We start from the raw sequence: 20268 nt of genomic DNA, 5'->3' as shown, positions 1-20268 counted from the left end.
CGGGGAAATGAGGACCTTTAGTCAGAGAACATTGTGCAAGCTTGTGATACTTTTTTTCTGACGGTTATTCTCTCGTTGCAGTAACTTCGTGGACAAACAGAATCGCTAATGTTGGTGAACAGCTATAGTGCATGAAGAAGGGACAGGGAAGACGTTACACAGGAAGATTGAACCGTAAAAATAGGTTCCTGAAGTGACGTGAAAGAAATGTAGAGGCAGAGAAGAAGAAGAAGAAGAAGAAGAAGAAGCAGAAGAGGAAGGCCATGGATTCTTGCGGTGCCCAGGGACAAGTGGGATCCTTCTCTTCCTCCTCATTCCTCTCCTCTTCCTCGTCCTCCTCCTCGTCCGCCTCCTCCTCCTCGACCTCTTCCTTCAGGTGGCTCTCCAGCATCGCCTCGAGGACCAAGTTGATCTCCACCTTCAGATGTGACCAGCGGACCAAGGTATGTGTCTGCCTGTTTGTTCTTACTTGTTTGTTCCTACAGGTGTGTTTTTGTCTACCTGTATTTTATTTTATATACGTATTTTTTACCTACTTTTGTTTTTATGTTTTATATTTTCGTAACTATTTATTTTCACATCTTTGCTTTCTTATCTGTTTGTTTTATCTAATTGTATTCTTAGGGCATTGTTTAATATCTTATGTGTATAGTCTTGGGGGGATATCGTGTGTGTGTGTGTGTGTGTGTGTGTGTGTGTGTGTGTGTGTGTGTGTGTGTGTGCAATTCTTATGTCATATAATAGACACTAGATCATACTGAGGTCTTTTAAAGCACTAGACCAATATATGGAATGTGCACACTTAATTGACTAACCTTTTGGGATTTATTTGATGCATTTAACACAGAAGAAAACACCGCACATTGCCAAATATTTCGGGAGCTGTGTGACTTTTTTAATGTATCGTTATAAGTCGTCTGCGTCATTATAGAGGACACTTATATCACTGGTTTCAATGGTTACGTGTCTTTTTGTTTATGTAGTGCTGAAGGTACAAACTGTAATACTGGTGGGTGGTGGTAAATGTACAAGTTACCGCCTTCATCATCATCTTCAGCCATTACTGCGGGACAAAGAACTTTCAGCGTTACCCACTCCGTCTGATGTCAATGTAGCTACTCGATCCTGCTTCAATAAATGCTCTAGTTTCATCTCTCAACCCGGTACTCCGTCTGCTCAAACTTCTGCAAGAATTACTGGGTTGCCTGCCAGTCTGTTATTTTGGTTATTCATGTTATCAGTTATATGGATGATATGACCAGTTCGAGTCGATGTTATGTCTTTATTCGTCACTGAAATTTCTTACCTTTGTTCTTAATTCACTATGTTCGCTTCCTGTGTCCATGTTATACCCTCAAGGGCCGGATTTGGTTCACGAGTCGCCAGTTCAGTAGTCCTGTTAGGCAGCTAAAGATGGCTACTCTGCTAGAAAAATCTTTGTCTGTCCAAATCTAGGGGCGCTGCAGTCTCTCCAGCCCCTCCGGCTCGTACACCTATGCGCCTTGCCTAACACCTCCTTGTTTAAAATTTCTTGAATTACTTACGGGAATGTCTCCCCTTCTTTCTGAGTGGCTGCGTGACTCATGAACTTCTCATTGAGTCAAATGCTTTTCCGTAATTTGTGGAAGCCATGTATTGGTTTAGTGTATTCTGCCGACTTTTCGACAAGTTACCCTTACACTACTGTTTCTCTTTGGTTCATTGACTGTATAGAAAATGAACGGAGTGAAAGGGTAACTTTTATACTTATGTTCTTTATTATACTTATTTATGGAAGGTGTTTTCCAGGTATTTTCTTCAGTAATGTTAGGGTGGGATCCCGATGTTAGTGCAGGATAGATTCATGTAGTATGTAGTAAGTTGTAACCAAATAGTTGTGTGGTGGGTAACAGTGAAAACTATGGTGGAGCAACCGTAGAGTTTAGCAACGTATTTCGCGAACAATATTAATGCAAGTTCAAATAAAAAGAAAGAGGCTTCAACATGTCTGGACACTGTCAATGCGTATTAAGCTTTTAATTTCCGGTTTAATTTCCTAGTATACTTTTTGTGTATAGATCTGGTTATTAGTGCTCACTGATGACGGCATTCTTAGCTAATTCTGTAGAAATCCTTGGGAAAGAGAGAAATCCTTGGGAGAGAGACTTTTATACAATTTACCCTTACACTATTGTTTCTCTTTGGTTCATTGTCTGTATAGTAAATGAACGTAGTGATAGGGCAACTTTTAAAATTATATTTTTTTTTTATAGTTATTTTTGGAGGGTGTTCGCCAGAGAGAGAGAGAGAGAAAGAGAGAGAGACGTCTTCACTGCATGATGAGTGTAGCGTGAGATCTTCCCTGCCTTGTCCTGCCATGCATAAAGCCGTGTCCAGCATCTGCATGACAGCCACACACACACACACACACACGGCCGTCTCGCGCACTGCCTTCTTCCTACCTTGGTCGTGCACGGCGCTAAGAACGTTCATGCATGGTATAAAAGACTAAATACCTTTCTCATGCACTATACAGCTTCTTCCTACCTTGATCATGCATAGCGCTATTGTCTGTCTGGTTATTGCTTTTTTTTTATAGAGTAATGGAGGCAGCTCAAGGGCATATAGAAAGGAAACAAAGCAGCCGGCGGTTATGGGAAAGAAAAATGGGTTCTTCGGCAAAGCTTCAGACCAATAAAAAAAAAAAATACGTATATTAATAAGTTTGCATTAATAAGTTTGTTGGCAGGCGAGGTTTGTCTATGATGTTTTAAGAGGGAAGTTGTGGATGTCTCTTTTTTTTATGTAGTGTGAAGGGAACACTTAAGACACACTTCACCGCTCATGTGTCAGAGAAATGAAAGTTGTATATAAACTCCTTCATAATGTCGTAAGGTAAAAAGTACAATGACTGACTCTTGTTATTAGTTGATGCAAAAGAGAGGCGGATTCTTAACCATGAAGTAAATGAAGTAAATGTTCGATAATATACATGTTTGCTATTATTATTATTATGTTTTCTTCTCTTAAACTAAAAGACTACGAATTTAAAACCATTAGTCACGGATGCGTAATATAATTCTCTCTCTCTCTCTCTCTCTCTCTCTCTCTCTCTCTCTCTCTCTCTCTCTCTCTCTCTCTCTCTCTCTCTCTCTCTCTCTCTCTTCTCCCACACTCAAACTAAATAACTACTCTAACTTATGACCATTAGACACTTCCGTAATGTACCTGCCACCTCTCTCTCTCTCTCTCTCTCTCTCTCTCTCTCCCCGGGTGTGTGGTGGTGGTGGTGGGCGTCCGTTCCCCCTGCGGTCAAGTGGCGTGTTGTCAGGTTGTTAAGAGTGTCACGCTGTCTTCCTTCCTCCTCCTTTTCTTTCCTCCTCCTCTTCCTCCTCCCTCCTCCTTCTGTATCCTCATTAAGCTCTCTTCCTGCTCCTCCCATCATTGTTTTGGTTTTCTTCCACACACCTGTTCGTTTTCCCTTTCAATTCATCTTCCCTTTCTTTCTTTCTTTCTCTCCTCCTTGTTTCTTTTCTGTGCTTCCTTCTTCTTTTCACCTTTTCTCTTCTTTCTCCTTGCTTTCTTCCTTCTTTCCTTTCTTCAATCCACCTTCCTTTCCTTCCTTCTCCTTATTCCTCTCTCCTTTCCTTATCTCCTATCATCCCTTCTTTCCTATTTCCATTTTTTCTTTCCTTCCTTATTTCCTGTCTTCCTCCTTCCTCCCCTAATTCCTCCCTTTCTACATTCCTTCCACCCATCGTCCACCTCTTTCTTTCCCTCCTGCCCAATCTATATACACTTTTCCTTTCCATTCATCCGCCCTCGTAGCAAAGCCGCAACAGGTGGAGGAAGTGAAGTGTGGGAGAGACCAAAACCTGCTCCCCGGAAAACACCTCGCATATATAATAAAAGAGCATCGTCCAGGACCAAGAGATTAGTTCCGGAAGGGCTTTGAACTCGCCTCTACCAACTGTCCTGAGAATTGTTTAGATTTGAAGAGGATACAGTGCGGAAGAAGTTAGTCAGTCTGTTATATGTATATTTATGAGCTGTTTATTTTTACGAGGAGTGAAAGAATGAGAAGCGCCTACATAGGGAAACGTGAGTGAAATGAGGTGGATATTTTGCTTCCTAACTGTAAAAAAGAAAACAAAAGAAAATGGATAGATGAAAGATGTGAATGTATGAGACACTAACACTAGACTGACACTAACACTAACCTCTAACATTAACATCAGAAATTAACACTTACATCAGATATTAACATTAACGGCATCAGACGCTAACCCTGACCCCAAACACTAACACTAAACATCTTCTCTATTAAGACGTTCAGAAGAGAAAGGAAGGACATAGTAGCCTGTTACTGGTATATGAAGGAAGATTTGAGGTAGTTTTGCACTGGGTATAGTTTGACAATGTGTTCAATGCACTATAAGAATAAAAAATGATAAATAGCAATAACAAAGTAAAAACAACTCATTAATAAGATGGATAAAAACAAAAGAAGGGAATTGCTGTAGTTATATAAGTGATTGGAAAGATTATGACAAGTTAGACCATAAAACAGGGACAAAACATGATTATTAGGTTATAGATCTTTATATAATTCACAGTAAGTCTTCACGTACAATCTAATAGTCTTGGTAGTAGAATGAGATGTATAGACGAGAGGGAAAGGGTCAATATACTCTAATCATAAGGAAACAGGAAAAACAAATGACTAACGATAGACCATAAAAACAAAACGAATCGAAATATAGCCGTTTACATATTCGTTCATCAAGTCGTCTTCGTGTACAGCATAAGAGTTTTGTCCGCAGAGTGAGACGTGTAAGGACGCGAGGCGGACAAGATATTTTAACAATAGACGAATAAAATACGAGTGCTTCAGAGCCATAAAACAAGGGACATATTGAGTTATGGGTGTGGATATATTCACACGGCAAATCTTCGTGTCCAAATATAATAGTTTTGTCCACAAGGAGAGGTGTGTAGTGATGGTGGGAAAAGGAGGAGTAGGAGGAGGAGGAGGAAGATGGAGGAGAAGGAGAAGGAGAAGAAGCAGAAGGAAGGAAAGGAGGAGGAGGAAAAAAGAAGAAGAAACAGGAGGAAGGGATGAAAAGGAAGAACAAGAACAAGAAAGAAGAACAAGAAGAACAAAACGAGAGAAAAGAAAAGAAAGAAGAAAACGAAAAGAAGAAAATGAAAACGAAAACGAAAAGAAGAAGAAGAAGAAGAAGAAGCAAAAGAAGAAGAAGAGGAAGAAGAAGAAGAAGGAAGAACAACATGATGAATGGCCTGCCGTAGAAGTGGTACTCCTGACTAACACAAGACGCCGAGTAATGCAACACCAAATAAAAGGAGTGACATGTGTGGAGGGAGGAGGAGAGAGGCAGGAAGGAAGGAAAACGGATGAGGGAACCGCAATCGTCTCTGGATCATTTATCTGCGTTAGGGAAGGCGTGGGAAGGCGGCGTGTGTCTTGAGGAGGTTGGCAGTGGGGAGAGTGTGATTGCTGTTGTGTTTTGGGACCTGTAGGTGTTAGGTAAGTGAAAGTATAGGAATTGGGGTGGGTGGGTCGTGTGTGCCTGTATTGTGTGTACAAATTTATGGCATGTAATAGTGCGATAGTTTCTATTTTTTGCAGTAATAATCAGAGAGAAAAATTCATAGAGAGAGAGAGAGAGAGAGAGAGAGAGAGAGAGAGAGAGAGAGAGAGAGAGAGAGAGAGAGAGAGTGTTGGGTATCAATAAAAAAAATAGATAAACTTGCAAGAAACAACACTTTTTGCACTGGTATAAGTGCTCCTGTCAATAGTGAGAAGGTCGAAAGGAAAAATAATATCAAAGAAAACTCTCTCTCGCTCTCTCTTCTCTCTCTCTCTCATGCCGCGCTGGATAAAGACGGGCAGGTGTGCGCGGGAGGCTGACAGGCAGGCTGGTCAGGCTCCACCACACCCACGAATGGCTCCGCCGGAGGGCTGCTCTGGGCTGGCTGGTAACCCACTGGAGTGTCAGTGCTAAGGATGGCTGAGTGTGGGAGTACTCTTGCTTGATCGAGTACACGAGGAGGCAGGCTGAAGGAATTACACAAAGAATGGAGAAAAGAAAAAACTGGGCAATGCTGATTCAACTGTTACTGCCAAGCACCAGACTTGAAGGGGTTAGAAGAGGAAAGGAGAAGGAGGTTAAAATAGACAAACACCTTAACGTAGAGAGGTAATAGAGGGAATTAAGGAAGAGATAGAGGAGGATGGAAGGAGGAAGGAGGGAGAGGGGAATGCAGGAAAGGAGAGGAAGAAAGAATGACGAGGAGAGAAGGAGATTTGATTAGTTTATAGATGAATGAGTGCTTTAATAAGTAAGGTGATATTGACAAGGTATTGGTGGAAAGAGAGAGTCGGGTGGGACTAACGTAACAGTGGGTTTAAGTTAGATAAATTTATATTAAAAAAAGAAGATAGGTTAGAATCGGTTTACTAACAGTGGTAGATGAGTGGAACAGGCTTGGCAGTAGCAAGTGTTGTGAGTGCCAATACAGAGAGATACATTGAAAATAAAAATAAAGGAAATTCATGCTGGGACAGTATAGAGGGTTAGGTGGTTAGTTTACAGGAGTTGAAGCCGTCCATAAGTCATCATCTGCTTCTGTAAATCCACTTTTGCTACCTTAATGTTCATTTCACCACCAACCACTACCACTATCAATACTACTAATACTACTACTACTGCTACTACTACTACTACTACCTTCACTACTACTACTGACACTACTACTACTACTATTACTATTTCTACTACCAATTAAGACTGCTACTACTATTACTACAACTACTACTGCACCTCTCCTCCCCTTATCCTCTCTCTCTCTCTCTCTCTCTTTCATCTGCCCCTAACGGAGTAGACGGGCAGCCAGTCATACGAAGAAGAAGAGGAGGAGGAGGAGGAGGAGGAGGAGGAGGAAGTCATTGTCCGTGTCAAAAGTCAACTGTGAAGTTGTTGAGGTGATTATTTGGCCAGGTGGGAGCAGGGAGAGAGGGGGAGGGGGGGGAAGGAGGGAAGGGGGAGAGGGAGACACGAGGAGAGAGAAGGAGGAAGGAGTGAGGGAAAGACGAGCAGAAAAGAAGATCGAAATTGCGTTCTATGAGCGTTTAAAGATGAAGATGAAATATAGATAAGAAGTGAAGAAGAGGAGAAGGGAAAGGGAGAGAAGGAAGGGAGAGAGAGAGAAAGGTTACGCAGAAAGAAAGCAAAGAAGGAAGAAATGAGGAAGATAAAAATGCGTAGAAAGAGAGATGAATGGAGGTGAGCAGTTAAAGAAGAAGAAAAGCAAAAGTTGAAGAAGAAATGAAAGAAGATGAAGAGAAAGGAGAATGAGGAGAAAAACAGAGAAGGAGGAAGGGAGGGAGAAGGAAGGGAGAGAATAATTGAGAGCGTAAAAGGTAAGCATTAAAAGGAGGAGAAATAAAAGGCTAATGAAGGAAAGAGAGGAGACTATAAAGGAAGAGAGAGATGGAGAGGAAAGAGAGGTTAGAGGAGATCCATATCACTGAGGAACGAGAGACAAACATTGCATGAGAGAAGAGAGGAAGGAGGAACGGTGGAAGCAAGGAAGGAGAAAAACGGGGAGGGAGGGAGGGGAGAGAAGGAAAAAGTGAAGGAGGAAGAAAAGGCGGACAAGCAAAGGAGGGAGGAAAGATGGGAGAGATGAAGAGAAGAGGAGGAAAATTGACAGACAAGAACTGGGAGAGAGAGAAGAGAAAAGGGAAGGAGAAAGGGAGGAGGAGGGAAGGAGAAGGAGGATTAAGATAGACAGAACCTAAAGTAGAGAGTAATAGAGGAAATAAAGAAGAAATTGAGGAGGATGGAAGAATGGGAGGAGGGAGAGGAGAATGAGAAAGGAGAAGAAAGGAAGGGAGTTAAAAGAGGAAAGGAGAAGGAGGATTAAGATAAAGAATAAAACATTAAAGTAGAGAGAGAGTAATAGAGGAAATAAAGAAGAGATAGAAGGAAGGAAGTTAAAGAGGAAAGGGAGGAAGGAAGAATGAAGAGGAGAGAAGAAGAAGGAAGGAAATAAACAGTAAAGAAAATAGTGGGAGAGAACAAGGAGATGAAATAAAGAAAGAAGGGAGGGGAGGAAGGAAGGAAGGGAGGGAGGGGTAGAGTGGCAGGTGAGGGGGAGGAGGGGGAGGGAGGTTCTCATTGGTCCCTCCACACCTGGTTCCTGCACCTGTCCATATATATCGTGTATTAGGAGAGAGAGAGAGAGAGAGAGAGAGAGAGAGAGGAGAAAGGCGAGTGTGTGTGTGTGTGTGTGTGTGAATAAAAGTGTGTGTGTGTGTGTGTGTGTGTGTTTGCTTGCGGTTAGGTGTGTGTGTGTGTGTGTGTTGACCTCTAGATGAGAAAGATAAACAAAGAGACATCAGAGAGAGAGAGAGAGAGAGAGAGAGAGAGAGAGAGAGAGAGAGAGAGAGAGAGAGAGAGAGAGCACAGTTGGTCTTAAGCCTACAGTTTCTGGAGGACATTAAAATAGAGCAAAATTTCTGATAATATAATTTTCTGTCAATTTTTATCTTTTCCTCCTCCTCCTCCTTCTCCTCCTCCTCCTCCTCCCTCTCCTCTTCCTTTCCTTTTCCTCTTATCTCTCCTCCCTCTATTAACCCACGTCTATTGTTTCCTTCCAGTTCTTAAGACTGCACACCTTTCTCTCCTCATTAATTGCCATTATCATCATCTTCCCTCTCTCTTCTTCCCTTTCTCTCTCTCCTCCTCCTCCTTCATCATACTTCTTACTCTGCTCTCCTTTATATCCTCTCCTTTTCTTTTGGCATTCCTTTCCTTTCCTTTCTATTTCTCCTTTTTCATGAGCCTGGCTTCTACTCTCCTTCTTTCTTCTCCTTTACTTCCCAATTTCTCTTTCTTATTTTCCATCTGTTCTTCTTCTTCCTCGTCTTCACCATTTACCTTCTTCTCCCCTCCTCCTCTTCTCCTCCTTATCCTCTCCTCCTCCTCTCCTCTCTATTTTCTTCTCTCTACTCCTTCATCACTTTTCATCTGCCACAACAACACCATGTACTCCTCTCCCTCCTTTCTCCCTCCTCCTTCCTCCTTATCACTCCTCCTCCTCCCTCTTCCTCCTCCTCTCTCTATTTCTCCATCACTTTTCATCTGCCAAACATCACCACAACAACCATCATCATCTACTCCTCTCCCTTCTTCTTCTTCTTCTCCTCTTCCTCCTTATCCTCCTCCTCCTCCTCTTCCTCCTCTCTCTCTCTCTCTCTACTTCTTCCATCACTTTTCATCTGCCAAACAATCACCACCACCACCATCACCACCTCCACCACCACCACCACCACTCTACTGAGCCCAGTTCCCACACCTGTACGAAATAATTTTGTCTTTCTTATGCTAAAGCACGTTGGACCCCTTCTTGCCTAACACCTGTCTCACTCTCATTCCTCCTCCTCCTCCTTCTCCTCCACCTCCTTCCCTCATTTCTCCCTTGCTACACTCCAGTTTCCTCCGTGTTCTTGCTCCCTGCAACTTTCCCTCAATCTCCTTTTTCTTCTTTTTTCTGTAGTTTCTATTCTCTATTTTCCTCCTTTTCTCCTCTATTGTGTTCTCTTTTATTTATTTCTTCTTTTTCCCTTCTTTTTTGTATACTAGTTTTCTCTTTTTAGTACTGCCTGTTTTCTCCCTTCTGTATACTAGTTTTCTTTTATTACTGCCTGTCTGCTGCTTGTCTCTATTCTGCCTCTTTTTTTTTTTTTTTGCTTTTTGTGTGTACGATAACTCTTATTATTTTTCTACTGACCTTTCTCTCGTTTTGTTTTCCTGATTATGTTTTTATGCACCTGATTTTTGTTTGTTTCTTCTTGTTTTGTTTTTCTTTTTTTGTTCTTTGTTCTTGTTTTCCTTTTTTAGTGTTATTGTTCTTCTATTGTTCTTGTGTTCTTGTTCTTCTTATTTCTTCTTTTTGTTCTCGTTCTGCTACCAACGTTTTCTCTGCTTTCTTCTTTTGTTCCAGCTGAGATTAAAGGAAATTCTATGTAATTCTAACCTTCTTCTTTGCTCACTCCTCCTTCTCCTCCTCCTCCTCCTCGAATCTCTTCTCACATAATTAGCACTGACACGTTCACCATCGCCACCTGAGAGCTGAGACCACATGCATGCACGTACACACACACACACACACACACACACACACACACACACACGACATATATCTCTCTCTGGTGTGTCTGTGTGTCTCTCTCTCTCTCTCTCTCTCTCTCTCCGTGTGTGTGTGTGTGTGTGTGTGTGTGTGTGTTTACTTAACCCTCCGCGGTCTAATGGCTAGCGCCCCCTAGATACGAATCAATGGCGAGGCTGGGTTCGAAGATACAGACACATGGGCCATCGGAGTAGAATGCGCCCATCCAGCTCTTCTGTCCTTCCCTTCGATGGTTAATAAATGGTAGCCTGGGAAACATAATACGGAGGAGTAAACTGTGGTGACCTGACGTTGCGCTGGGCCTGTGTTCCACTGTAATGTGTTCTCAACCACCACAGAAGGATTATGTGTCTACGGAGATGTGCGCTGATGCCACGCGCAGGCATACCAGATTTATCTCTATATAGTATGCAGTATTTGAGCGGAACTCTGGGTGTGTGTCCATAGACGTGGTAGGCAAGGCGCGTGTGACAATGCGTGTGTGTGTGTGTGTTGACATGCACGTGGTTAAGGAAAAAGGTCCACCTCATTATCCTCCTTTATCCACCTGTTCCGGGAGAGAGAGAGAGAGAGAGAGAGAGAGAGAGAGAGAGAGAGAGAGAGAGAGAGAGAGAGAGAGAGAGAGAGAGAGAGAGAGAGAGAGAGAGAGAGAAGAGAAGATATAAAGAAAGAGGAGCAAAGAAAAGAAAAGAAAGAGAAGAGAAAGAAAAGAAAAGAAAAAGAAAAGAGGAGAGAAGTAGAAGGAAAACGAAATGGAAAAGAAAGAAAAAGAGAGAAAACGTGTGTAGGGGAGGAGGGAGGAGGGGGAGGCAAGACAAGTCAGAGTGGGAAACACACCTTTGTCCACTACAGGTGCAAAAGGTGAGTCTCATTTTCAAAAAGTGCTATGGGGAAACATTTTGGAAGGGAAGAAGACCAATTGAACCTTTTACCAACACATACCAATTCTACGTTCTTTGGTGGGCTGGCAGGTGTGGAGGAGGGGAGGAATGGGGGTTGGGGAGGGGTGAATAGGGGTTGAAGGTGGAGTGACAGATAGATGGGTAGGGGATTAATAGGTGGGTGGAGAGGTGGATAGTGGTTGAGTGATAATTGTGGGATGGGTAGGCGAGAGACAGGTAGAAGGATGGAATGTGATTGGTTAGGTAGATAAGGATAAGGTTAACATAGTGGATGATGAAGTGAAAAGCTAGGTAGGTGATGGGTAGGAGACATGTAGGTGAATTGAGATAGTGCAAGTGGATGGGTTGGATAGCGTGTGTATATGAATAGGTGATGAGTGTATGGATAGGTGCGATATGTAGGCTGTATAGATGGATAGATGGAAGTCAAATGTGTATTATAGCTATGGATAGGTAAGGAAAAGATAGGTAGGCAGGTGCTACATAATGTTAATGAATGGATAGAGTGACAGCCAGATGAGTGGAAGGGATTTGTAAACTGGTAAATTATTTTTTGTTATTTTATTTATTTTAACACTTTTCATTTGGTGGAATAGTAGTTTTGCAAGTTTTTTCTTTGTTGTTTTTCCTGATGTAAAAAGGAGAGGTGTAGCTCAATTTAAATACTCTCTATGCGTAAAGATATGTAAGTTAATGTGGAGTTAAGGTTGTGAAAGTGGATGGGTAGGTGGGTAGTGATGGGTATGTGGATAGGTTGGTTTGTGTGAAGGAGCCAGGTACGTTGGTGCAGAATGGATGGGTTTTGTAGTATGGAGTTGAGTGAGGGCGTATGGGTGAAGTAAATGTCTGGTGGTGTGGATAGGCGAGGTTGATGGATGGGTGGGAATGGATGAATGAATGGCCAGAGAGGTGGATTGGCAGGTGGATGAATGGATGAGTTAATGTGGATGTGGTTTTGGTCTTTTCTTCACCTACATTTAAAAAAAAGAATACATTACAGCTCCTTCCACAACTACATTTACTACTACTACTACTACCATTACTACCACTACTACTACTACTTACTTACTGTCACTCAATCACCATCACCACCACCTGAGCGAATTGAGGGGTGACTCAACTAAACGTGCAACATCGCAGAGAAGACGCCACTCCACCTCCTCCTCCTCCTCCTCCTCCTCTCTTCCTTCCTCCTCCTCCTCGCGCTCTCTCTTCACTTCTCTGTCCACATCTTTACCCAGGGCTGCACATACACCTCCACATCTCCCAGTGACGCACACGAATATATATACACACACGCAATACATATTTACGGACATACGCGCTCTGAGTATGTAGAGACATGTGCGATGATACATACATACATACATACCTTGGCGCATACATACATATTTATTTTGGACTTTATAATGTACGCTTTTCTTTAACCAGTGTTTGTGGAATACTTTTCATTGTTTTGTGGATTTGTTTGTTTGTTTTTCTGTTTGTGTTTGTGTGTTTTATATGAGAGTTTGTGAACGTGAAGTGTTTTTTTTTTTTTTAAGTTGTTGTTTTGTTATATATGTTTTTCAATCTTGTTTTACCTTTGATGAAAAAAAAACCAATAACTGAAAACAAAAGAGAGTGTTTGTGTGTTTGGAAAGTGAAGCGTGACTGTTGAAAAAAGAAAAAAGAAGAGCTGGTACTGTGTTTTTTTCTTCTTGTGTGTGTGTGTGTGTAAAAGTGTGTACGTAAAATCAATATGTGTAGCCTGTGTGTTTGAAATGTATTTTGAGTCTCTCTTTTTTTTATTTATTAAGAAGAACATAATCCTTCAGCGAAGGAGAGTCCGTCTATTTTTTTTTTTTTTTTTGGGGGATGTGGTGACGATGATGATGATGATGTTGTTATTGATGTTTTTCCTTGTTTTTGTTCTTGTTCAACCTGTTCTTCTGGCTTACCATGCTAAGTCATTTCTATTACAATGTTTCTTGCAGTATAATATTAGAAAGAAATAATAATGTAAATACTAGGCTATAATTCTCTCTCTCTCTCTCTCTCTCTCTCTCTCTCTCTCTCTCTCTCTCTCTCTCTCTCTCTCTCTCTCAATAAGCTTTTAAAAGTTTTTCTTCACGTGTTTTCTGAATATTTACCTCGAGTATTCTTCGTGTTTTCGCAATATTTCTCTCACTTTCTATCTTCCTTTGTTTTCTTAATGTTTTTTTCTCCCTCCCTGTCATCATTTGTTTTCCTAATAGTTTTTCTTTCACGGCATTTCCTGATCTCGCTGTCAGCTTCACCTCCCCCTCCCACCCACTCATCCGCCAGTCACCCATCCATACCTTACTCATCTTTTTTTCGGGTGCGGGGATTGTTCATCATGTTATTTCTCTCTCTCTCTCTCGTACTCTCTCTCTCTCTCTCTCTCTCTCTCTCTCGTTCAATTCTTTTCTTTCCTTCTTTCCTTCTTTCCTTCTTTCTCTTCTTATTTTACACCATTATCCGTCTTCTTTTTTCGCATTATTCTTTCTTTTCTCTGCTTTACTTGTCTTTCCTTAAATCCCTTCTCTCTCTCTCTCTCAAGCTCTCTCTCTCTCTATTAATAAAGGTGAATTTAAGACAAGGAAGTAGCAAATTGAACATCAAAGGTGCCAAGGAACCGGTTTGCCTTTCGTGTATGCTTTGCTTTCATGTAATGGAAATACATCAGGTTAGGTCATGAGAGAGAGAGAGAGGAGAGAGAGAGAGAGAGAGAGAGAGAGAGAGAGAGAGAGAAGTCACTATCATGTGTTTATAATAGAAGTAGTAGGCTAATAATGAAAATTAGCCTACTTGGCTTTTATTACTATTACTACTACCACTACTATCAAGCACAAGCAAGAGAGAGAGAGAGAGAGAGAGAGAGAGAGAGAGAGAGAGGAGAGAATCACTTATCTTGTACTACTTATAATGGTAGAAGTAGAGCTCTACAACGGCACTAGCTCATTATTTTATTACTTATTACTACTACTACTACTACTACTGCTGGAAAGAGAGAGAGAGAGAGAGAGAGTCACTATTTTAGTATTTATAATGGTAGAAGTAATATTAATGGTACTAGCCTACTACTACTTTCACTACTACTACTACTACTACCATAATAAGCTCTGTAGTGAAAGCAAGGCATGCATGGTGTGTGTTATAGAGATGTCACAAGCAATTCTTCCTTACTCATTTTTATCAATTATAATGCACTTTGCCCGTTTTTGATGCGTTCAGAACACAACAAAAGTAACATCTTTGCCTCACTCCCGGAACTTTTTTTTGCAACCCTGTGTTTTTTATATTCTTCCTTTCTCTTTATTTTGCCTCTTTCTTTTCTTTCTTTCATTCTTTTCTTTTATTTTTTCCTTCATTCCCTTTGTTTTTATTTTTTATTTTCTCTTTTTTACTTCTTTTACTCTTCATCTGTCTCTTTATTTTTGCATTTTCATATTTTCTTTCTCTGTTTTTTTCTTGTTTCCTCTTTCTTTCTCCCTTTCTCTTCTTTCTTTCTTTTCTTTCTTTCTTTCTTTTCTTTTCCTTCCTCCTTTTTTTCTTCTTTCGCTTTTTCTTTTTTCTTTTCTCTTTCTTTCTTTCTTCCCTCCTTTCCTTACTTCAGTCCCTCCTTATTTTTTATCTTCCTGTTATTTTTGTAATCCTCTTCCTTTTCTCTTCTTTCTTTCTTTCTTTCTTTCTTACCCTTTTCTTATTTTGCCTTAACTTTTTCCTTTGTCTTTCCTCTTTTCTTTCCTCTTCCTTCTTCCTTTGTGTTTTTCTTTACCATTTCTTTTCTTTCTTTCTTCTTCCGTCTTTCTGCAGTCCTACCTTATTAACCTATCTTCTTTCTTTCCTTTCTCTCCTTTTTTTTTCTTTCTTCTTTTTCTTTCTACATTCCCGCCTTCTTCCCTTTTGTGTCTGTCTTTTTCTCTCTTTTTTCTTTCCCTTTCTTTCTGCAGGTCCGCCTACTTACTCTTTTTTTCCTTTCTTTCTTCCCTGTTTCTCTTCCTTTCTTCAGGCCCGCCTGCCTACCCTTTCCCTTAGCCGTGCTCCGTTAGCAGGCTCATCTAATTGTTGCCTCGTTAAAACAGGACAACTTAACCACGGAAAATAGCTGTAATAATATAAGCGGCATACACAGCTGCATCTAATTATATAGTAGGCGATAGATATGACTACCTCGGTTTGATTATATACTTACTCAATTTACTCCAGTCATATCTTACCCTTTTTTTATATATAAGAACGCCGTTACTAAACTCATCTAATTGGCTTATTATTTATGCAGGAAACATGTGTTCGCGTAAATTGTAACTGTACTAAATAACTGCATTGGGATCACTGGTCGATATCAATATGGCGTTTTGTGAGTTGACTATATTTGTGTTTATGTTTGTAGATATTGTTCTCTACAGCTGAAGAATCGTCGTATTCATTGTATTTTTGATAGTGGTTGATTTGAATTTGCTGCTTACTGATTTGTTTTTAGTTAGATCTTTTCGTTATTGCCATAAAAAACAAGAGCACATCGGAATTTAATTGGCATTCATTATAAAGAGAAAATGAATCATGACCAATGGATAAGTGTTAAACTGACTAGGCAGGACGAAAGGAACGAAACTTAAGTATATATATATAGGTCTACCTTTCTCCTGACGCTTCAATGATTTATGCTCAACTGTATAAACGATGCTAAGAAAAAATAGACCATGTATTTAATGTGTCAGCACCTCCGTGAGTGTTTGGTTATAACTAAAATAAATCGACTCAGAAAGCATCTCATTCATAAAGTTTCCTAGCATCCTTTTCTCCCATCCATTTATTCACGCCACTAGAAAATTCAGAATTCTTCATATTTGGTTCAACGCATTTTAGTTCGTTCATCCGTGTATACAAAGGAAAATAGCAAAACATTTAATTGATTCAGACTTTTCTTTAATGATCCCTTCATCCCTGTGTACAAATGAATGATATTGTAATAACTGATTCAAACTTACTTTATCGCGTTTTGGCGTTTGGTCCCTATATCCGCGTGTTCATTGTGCTCGCGTGCGTGAATCGAGTTAGCAGTGGAAGACGGCGGAATGTGGGGCCGCGGAGATGTTTGTTTGCCTTGATTAGCAGAGCAGGAGGTTGCGGGACCTCAATGGCCGGGCCTGTCACGGCGGAGGGAATGGTTTTGTGGCATCAGGAGAGTGCAGCGCTTTACTTTTGTCTCCTTTCAAAAGTTTGCAAGCACGTTTTCTGTATATATACAAAGAAAATGGTTTTGAGGGGTTACTTCTTTTTAACATACTCTCACTTCTGCTGTGGGGTTGAATGGGGAGAAGGAAGGTACCACAGCATTCAATATTTTGAGAGAAGTGATATTTATAGGTTTCTCTGTTCATCACCATCATTATCATCATCATCATCATTATTATCAGCCATTGTTCGTTCACTGCAAGGTAAGAGTACTTTTTTGTGTATATTATTTATCTGTCTGATGTTAGGTAGCTACCCATCCTGCTCCTGCAAAGATTCCATTTTCAACGCATCATCTGGTTTTCTGTCGACCTTAATATCTGCATTTCTTGGGCTGCCACTGTGTTACTTTTGGTATTACTGTAGTACTAAACTGTTTTATTGGCATGTTAATGAAATGTTGCTATATGTGGTGTGTGGTAGAGAATGTCCCTGATGGAGAAATTATTTGTTTCATGATCTAGCGAGATATTTGAGAAATCAAGTTTAAACACTGAAATTTTATCACTATATAGAGCAAATGTAGATATGAAAATGACAATTCAAAACTCGGTACTGGCAAGAAAATCACAAAAGAATGAGCAAAAGAAAGAAGTTGAAAAAACAATCAGTAACATAATTAATGCTTGAAGTGAATGACAAAAATATACTCACTGAGAAAAACAGACATAAAAAGTGCTTGAACAATCGAAGTGTTAAAAAGTGAAGTTGCAGTTACATAGAGTTTGTGTGAAAAAGGAAAATAATTGACAAAAAACTATAATTATAAAAAGACGAAAAACACTAAGGTAGATGAAAATAGATATTGAAATAGGCGTTCTCTTATGAGTTCTATTGCGTCAAGGGCGGAGAGTTACTTTTGATTAAGGCGTGTGAACCAGCGAAGCCTCGATCACGCCTCTTGCTTATACCTGTGTTGGTCCGGCGTACACACACACACACACACACACACACACACATACCAACTCATCTTTTTCCCATCCCTTTTTCCCCCTTTTAGTCTTTCTTTCCATTCTCCTTTCTTCTTCCCTTCCTTTCCCTTTCCCTTATTCAATTCCTTTCAATTTCCTTCCATTTTCCCTTCCACTTCTACTACTACTACTACTACTACTACTACTACTACACACACACACACACACACACACACACACACACACATAGTTTCACCAGTCCACATTATGCACGCCAGCCAGACACTCACCCAACAATCAGACGGATGATCCTAAATGACATTACACTGAGTAGTTTCACCTTCTCTCTGACGTCATTGCCTGTACAGACCAATCACAGGACACCACTGACGTCATTATGTGCCTAGACCAATCTGAGTGTGTTGATTCTGACGTCACTCTGCACAGACATTCAACAGGAGGGCACCATTTGACGTCATCATCCGCACTGACCAAACCAAGTGCCAGAATAAGGATGTGCTGAACAGATTGGAATAAACGTGAAACAGAAACTTTGTCGAGATGAAACAGAAGACGATTAGCGAGGCGAGAGTCACGCAGTATGGGTGACTCAAGAGGTCCGAGATAGTCACCACGCAAGGGTGAGATGGAGTGGAGGCGGCGGAGGAGGGGGGAGAGGGGGAGCGGAATACGAGACTGAGGAGAAGAGATAATACAGAGTAGGGACAACGAGTTATTCACACCAGAAGAACGGAATTAAACAGCAAGAAGCGGAAGAGGAAGGGCTCAACAACTTAAACAAGGAGAGTGTGGGAGGGGCGATGGAGGAAAGGAGCAGGAAGGGAGTAAGGCCTGTACCTCCTCCGCTCCCTCCTCCTGCTTTCACTGCCCCTGCCCCCTCTGCGTCGCCTCTCGAAGCAAGGAGGAGGCACGAGCCAAGTCGCGACGCCCCCACGGTAAGAGCTGCCCGCCGAAGTAACAGCGACAGGTACTGCACCTTCGTCATCCTGGGCGATGGACAGAGACACCTCCGCGCCTGACAAGATGTCTCCAGCGTCAGGTTTCTTCTCCTCCCCTCCTCGTCCTTTTCCTCCTCCTCCCTGCCCACTTTGAAGTCTGTGCCCCATAGGATGTTCTCCACCTTCTGCCGCTGGTCAAGCTCCGCCTCATCACACGCCTCGGAGGGTCGGCGCCGCCCCAGTGTGTCACGTTACGATGCCGCGTCCGAGGGTGACATCCTCATGAACGACTACAGGAATTCACGTGCTCCGTGCGGCTCCTTCTCCAGCGGAAGCTTCTTCAGGCCCCCCGTGGTGGGGCCAGGCCCCGCCCGCCCCTCCTCGAGGCAAAGGTCGGGCGCAGCTCAAGTGAATATCGAGAGGAAGGACGCCAGATCAGTCCGCCGGCTCGTCGGTCTCCAGCAGCAGCAGCAGCAACAACAACAGTAACCTTCGGCGGCGTCCTCCCCGGCGTGGCGCAGTGCCTGGAACTGCCCTCGCGGCGGCCTCAGTGCAGAGGAACCCAGCCTTCGGAGAGGTGCAGGATGGAGCGGAGGCGCATTCTCCAGGACCGATGTCTCCGTAGATTTGATCCCTGAGGCGGAGTCATGCCTGGCGCCCATGGAGACCCTGGCGGAGGTGCATCACCCGGCGGCGGGGTGTCAGCAGGAGGGGATATTTTGCACGTGCACTTCCGGCTGTTCCGCAGAGGGTGATTCTCACATGACCTTCACTATCCCTGAGCAAAGCCTGAAGGATGCAGACACTGGGGGGGGTGATGCTGGGCTGCCGCACATGTCAACATTCACGGCCCTTCCTCTTCAGCCAACTCCTCCCCGCCCTCGGCAGCCATCACCCTCCCTCTGTCCTCCTAATGAAGACCTCCCCACCTCGTCCCCTTTGCATGGAGATCAGAGTTTCAAAGCTCACTGAGCGGGGAGGAACGGCGGCGGGTTCAAAATGTTCAGCAGTGGCCTCCGCTACTGCTGGGCAGCGGACTCTGCACGGAGGCGACGGAGGGAAGGGCAACGCCACCGTGGGGCCGTTGACGAATTTTGAAATACTTGTCTTGAAAAAGTCTTGAAAGAGAGGCTGCCTGAGAACTGGATTCTGCGGCAGCACCCCACGGACAGGGCGCCGTCACTGCAGACTCGCCCTTCTCCTCCCAGCGCCGCATCGAAGAAGCTCAAAATGAGGAGAGACTCTTTGTCAAGAGACACTCACGAAGGTCAGACATTCTTCGAGAATCTTCTGCTGAACCAACACTCCAGGGCCCCGCAGGCACGACCCGGGAACGTCGCCTCCAGGAAGCGCGTCATCCCCAGACTTGGCCTCAAGAAGGACTCCACCCAAGGCAGCAAGACGTCAAAGAAGGACGCGGGCCGCCCATCACCTCCCTTCACCAGAGTGCAGACGCCGTGGCCTCCGATCAGACAAAGTGAATACACGTTGACGGAGGGTGACGACGCCCCCTTATGGCTGTCTAGAGACTTGAACCACGACTCCAGTGACGCCACGCCATTAACGCTGCTCAGACTTGGCTGAATCCCACGAGTCTGCCCTAAGAGGCACTGAGTCGCCCTCCCGCCATGAAGCAAGAAGCCCCTGGACGAACGGGGGGCAGCTCTCACGCCCTGCAATGGCCTCCCCGACACAGACAGCGGGATTTCTCACCGAAGGGTTCTTTGATGCCTCTGAGCCTGAAGGCCGCGTGAGGGTCGTGAGCGAGGGCACGGCGACTCTCCCGTACGAGGCACTGAGGGGCTCCCACTACATACTGGAGGCGGCGGTCCAGATGCCTCACAGGCTGGCCAGTGGCTGCCGAAGGGGAGACCAGGCGGAGGGAGAAGGGCACCACCACCTGGGACTCCCACGCCAGAGTGAAGCGGCGGCGGCGGGCGATGGGCGTCAGGAAGTACAATACCGTCAGCAGACTCAGCGACATCGGACCTCGCAAGGCACATACTGAAGAAGACCTTCTCCGGGGGTCCTGCCTCCACCCTGCCCCTGCCGACGCAG

At 43.1% G+C, this 20268-nt stretch overlaps 1 protein-coding gene across 1 annotated transcript in view; it reads left to right on the top strand.

Annotated features, from left to right (window-relative positions):
• Window positions 1–238: 238 nt before the first annotated feature.
• The window catches only part of LOC126992868 (uncharacterized), a 113550-nt gene continuing 93520 nt past the window's right edge, over window positions 239–20268 (top strand). Inside the window, exon 1 of the mRNA XM_050851686.1 lies at window positions 239–443. Coding sequence (XP_050707643.1) covers window positions 264–443 — 180 coding nt within the window. The 5' untranslated portion in view covers window positions 239–263. The remainder of the gene's footprint in view (window positions 444–20268) is intronic.

The sequence above is a fragment of the Eriocheir sinensis genome, unplaced genomic scaffold, assembly GCF_024679095.1.
Source record: "Eriocheir sinensis breed Jianghai 21 unplaced genomic scaffold, ASM2467909v1 Scaffold511, whole genome shotgun sequence".
NCBI lineage: Eukaryota > Metazoa > Arthropoda > Malacostraca > Decapoda > Varunidae > Eriocheir > Eriocheir sinensis.
The sequence above is the reverse complement of the archived record's forward strand: the minus strand, read 5'-3'. Positions and strand labels throughout refer to the sequence as shown.